This window comes from Perca fluviatilis, chromosome 10 (assembly GCF_010015445.1).
Source record: "Perca fluviatilis chromosome 10, GENO_Pfluv_1.0, whole genome shotgun sequence".
Classification (NCBI taxonomy): Eukaryota; Metazoa; Chordata; class Actinopteri; order Perciformes; family Percidae; genus Perca; species Perca fluviatilis.
The window spans coordinates 192,204-196,654 of record NC_053121.1 but is presented as its reverse complement, the minus strand read 5'-3'; the positions used below and the strand labels follow the sequence as shown (position 1 = coordinate 196,654).

The 4,451-nt window shown below is 39.8% G+C and overlaps 1 protein-coding gene across 1 annotated transcript; it reads left to right on the top strand.

The window, feature by feature from the left end:
- The first annotated feature begins 213 nt into the window (after positions 1–213).
- On the top strand, positions 214–2,724 carry il12ba (interleukin 12Ba). Its single transcript, XM_039812730.1, has 7 exons — positions 214–304; positions 393–677; positions 803–908; positions 1,133–1,365; positions 1,505–1,677; positions 1,834–1,955; positions 2,414–2,724. Exons 1-7 carry the CDS (start codon positions 214–216, stop codon positions 2,457–2,459), a joined length of 1,056 nt encoding a protein of 351 aa, XP_039668664.1. The 3' UTR covers positions 2,460–2,724.
- The last annotated feature ends 1,727 nt before the right edge of the window (positions 2,725–4,451 follow it).

Genomic DNA, 4,451 nt, shown 5'->3' with positions numbered 1-4,451 from the left:
TCTATTATTTTGCTATTATTTAGATAATTTCTAAGTTTTTGTCTTGTCAAATTTAGGCATTTCAATAATTACATTTACTAATTACAACATCAGTTTATTGCTTTTTTGTATCATTATCACAGTAATGTCTTTGGGCACATTCAAGAGTCCCCTTTTTTCCCTTGTGCTGTCTTTGTGTCACCACCTCACTTTCTCCCTCTCTTTGTTATTCAGATGACGGTATTTGTCTGTTGTCTGTTTGTCTGTGCATTTCTGCAAGTCAGTCATCAAAATCCAACAGACCACTGGACTCTGCTGCCCCACAGTATGTTTGATCTCTCTGAAAACATTACTCATTCCAAGTTTAAATATTCTTTCTTAACCACTTTTAATTCCTGCGTGTCCTCTTTTAGTTATGGTTGTGGAGGTGGATGGCACGGAGGGCCAGCAGCCCCTGAGCTGCCTGGAGCTGCCAGACGAGCACATGGCAAGAGACATCAAGAATGAGGATATTTTTTGGAGAAAGAACGGGTGGCAGGAAGAACAGAGGGGAAACACGTACCTGCTGCAGCTGGAGGAAAGCTTAGGAGGGGGAAACTACACCTGCCACAGCAAGGATGGATCACTCCTCAATCACACCATGGTTCTGATCCAAGAGGACGAAGCTATCAGGAGAATTCTTATGAAAAGTGACCAGGGTACGGTCTCGTTTCAAATGTTCTAAAACAGCTAGATATGGGGATATTTATAAGTATTTCAACTGTCTGTTGTTTGTTTGTTTTATGTTCCCATCTCTGCATGTGTATGTTACTTCTCTCATTAGAAGGTTATTTAAAGTGCTCCGCTCAAAATTACAATGGAGAGTTCCACTGCTCCTGGACCTGGCACAGCAATCGCGTTGGCAAAGTAGCATTCATCAAAGCTCAACGGTAAGCTCTCAAACTGCTGACATGTTTTCAAGGTCCTGTCTTGGGATCAGATTCCATGTAAAAATAATACAGCTGTTAAAGCTCCTGTATTGTATATGTTTTGCTCCTTCAACTATGTATCTATGAGAAGTTGTTACAGCTCCTCCATTAAAAAATCAAAGCGAAACTATAAAATCATTGTGTCGTCTGAATAAAAAGTCAAATATGTATGCTTTTTAATACAGTGTATCTGACAGCCAGTGTTCTGTGGATGAAAGTGGCCAGCGTTGGACATGCTCTTCAGGTCAGAGTAACTTCAACTGTTCAGTGGACGACAGCGGACACAGGATCGTGTGCCTGGAGGAGCAGCACTGCCCCTACGCTGAGGAGAGCCAGCAGATCCACATTAGCGTCTACCTGAGGACGGAGCATTTCCTGCTGGAGAACTACTCGAAACGCTTTTACCTGTCAGAGATAGGTGAGACATCTCTGTGACTGCCAGACGTTTTTATTTTTCTGCACACAACACAGTGTTCTCTTTCATCTCTTTGTAGATCTTTCTGTTCCTCTCTCTGTTTTTATCTCCCTCTTATCTTTTGCTCTTGCCCCCTCAATAGTGAAACCCGACAAGGTGAGCATTGGTCAAGTCAGCCCCACGATGATAAAGTGGAGATACCCGAGCTCCTGGAGCAGCCCCTACTCCTACTTCCCTCTTACTTTCGAGATTGCACAGCTCAGGGGGCGATGCAAAACGTGTGACAACCCGTGCACTGACTCAAAAGCCACTAAGGTAAGAGGGGGGTAGTGAATTGAACTGTGGAGTGACAATAATAAAGAAATGTCACTTAAAATAAAGAAATGTCAGATGAAAAGAAATCCCACAAACCATGAAAGAACTACACATGCAAAAATATGTGATTTCATATGTGATATTTTTATTTCTCAGACCTCGAGAGTTTCCTCTACCAACATTTGTCAGTTTGAAGTCAAGCACAAGGTTAAGGCCGTCTGTGTCCGGGCCAAGGATGCTCTCTGTAACTCCCAATGGAGCGAGTGGAGCTATCTCAGGTTAGTGCCTCCCTGTGGTGTGAAGTTGGAGATCCAGCATTTCTTCCCCCAATAATGCTTACCGGTTCCTCTCAGTGTTTTCCCACCTTTTGACAGTCAGCCGGCTGTCCCCGTGCCTGCAAACCAAACTGTGTATATGTTGTCAGTAGCTTTAATTCTCTGCCAGATTGTCTGTACAAAAAAAGACTTTTTCACTGCTTTCTGTTGTGAGTTTTGATGGCCAAAGATTCTATAAAAACAAATGGGTACATCAACTACAAGAAGGTGATCAAATGTGAGAATATACTGTATTTTACTATTTATTACTTTTTGACAGCATCAAGCTAGATCTCAGGAACTGGCAAGATGTAGGTTGTAACAAGTGCTAAATGAAAACATTTTACTTGATTGTTTGAAAGATAGTTGTAAAATAAGAGTTATTTCACACTCATTTCCTTATATATTATATTCCATTACAGATTGAGGAGACACAAGAAGAACAAACGTCAGCAAAGCAAAAATTAAGCTTAACAGAAGAAAGAAAATCCTGAAACTGGATGTCTCTTAAAAATGTTATGTTTATTTAGACGCTTTTATATATTTATATTTATTTTATCTTATATCATGTTGTTTGTAATATGTCAATATTCTTAATGGTAATTGAAGAAATAAAATATTTAACACAATCTTTTTTTGTTTCCTGCCCTTTTTTCCCACTTCCAATCAGCAGCTCCATCCTTGCCTCAGCCAGAATTAGAAGAAGTGATAGTACCACATTCTCCTATTACTTTTAACGAGGCCTGTAGTAGAGAACAGAAACAAACAAAAAATAGTTTTTTCTATTTGACCAATAAACAAAGGTTTTAATGTCATCAGCTGCTCAGAGTTGTATGACTTTTCCCCAGGTGAGAGTGTGGCTTTTGGTGGAAACTCCTTCTCACACTGCAACAAATTCCCAAACTGTTGTTTAGCTTTGAACTGTGTCTGTTGCCTGTTTTCTGGAAGAAGATCTGGAACAGTTGGTATTTCCTCTGTTGCATGTCATGAGAGACACATCCAGTTTTAGTGTTGTTTTGTGTTCTTCTCCCATCCCTCTCTTGCTCTTTTGGTCCTTCTCCCCTTGTACAACTATGAATTTGTCAGACTTACCATTCTCTATCTGATTTACATCATAAAACAAATTAGTTAAGTAGTTAGTCACAGTTTTACATTGCAGCTGACAAACTGATCTAAAGGAGGTAATGGAACAGTCTATTGAGAACTACATACAGTACTGAAACTGAGCTCTCAGAGTTCCTCAATATTCTTTGTTTCAAACGCCCCTATGAGCAGACTCTCACATGCAGTATATAGATAGTTAAGTGCTAACAGCAGGGCATTGACATTTTAATCACAAAAGGGGCTGATGTGTCTGCTATTTTGTAACAGCATCAGTCAATGCTCACATCTTCAGAGGACTTTTCCCTCTGACCGCAGAGGAAATGTCTTACTCAGCCTTACCATAAGAATGGTAGAGGTTTAATCACAGTTCATGAACAACATGACAGTATATTAGCCCAGTGCTTGTGACAGCACTGGTGTGTGCAGTTCAACCAAAAAACTTAAAATGGCAGCAAACCAGGGCAGGTTGTGAGGCAATCCAAATTGTAACTAAGACAAACTGCATGCTGTTTTTTCTTCCTGAAATCTATATAATCATACAGTTGCAGATTGTTAGTGGATAAAGTAATTGTACCAATAAAACAATAACAATAAAGATGAGAAATGTTTGCCTGGGGACCAGACCAATCTGTGAGCTCACGTTTTATTTGCGATTTGGTCTGGCGATGTCAGGCTAGAGAAATGTTACTTTCTGGTCCAAATGTGTAGTCTTTTATCTCTAATAATGGATCATTACAAATCTTAGATTTACTCCCATTTTAAATCCCAGTGTAGAACAAGTTGTGCCTTTGACACCAGTAATCTATGAAAGCTGAATAAGTGCAGTGAAAAGAAACTTTTAGTTCCAGTAATTGCACTACAGCATTATTCTGTTAGAACTAATCAAACTTTAAATATAAAAAGCAGATCCAAACAACCCAAAATACCAGTGCATTATTATCGAAGTGGATAGATCTATATTAACCAAATACCACGTCACATGTATGAAAAGCCCAAACAAACAGCGTCTCACCTACACAGAAAAGTAACGCCGTCTTCCCGGTATCGGTGTGTAACTTGGCTGGTCAGGAGGTTGTGATCAACCTTCGCTCCACTTCCTCTTCATAAAGAGCACAAGAGGTTACGTGATGTAACCACTTTCGGGTCTGATCAACTGCACGTTTGTTTTTACTTGTTTGCTTCATGGTACAGAGAGCACTTGACACATTTTTGGGAAATGTTTTGTCTCCATTTCCCCGTGTAAAGGGAAGAACAATGTGATCTACTGTAACTGCTGTAATGCTGTGTGGCACTGTTGAAAGTGAAATGTGGAGATCTTCTTCTTTATAAGTATATGTCTATAAGTCTCCTTGTTCA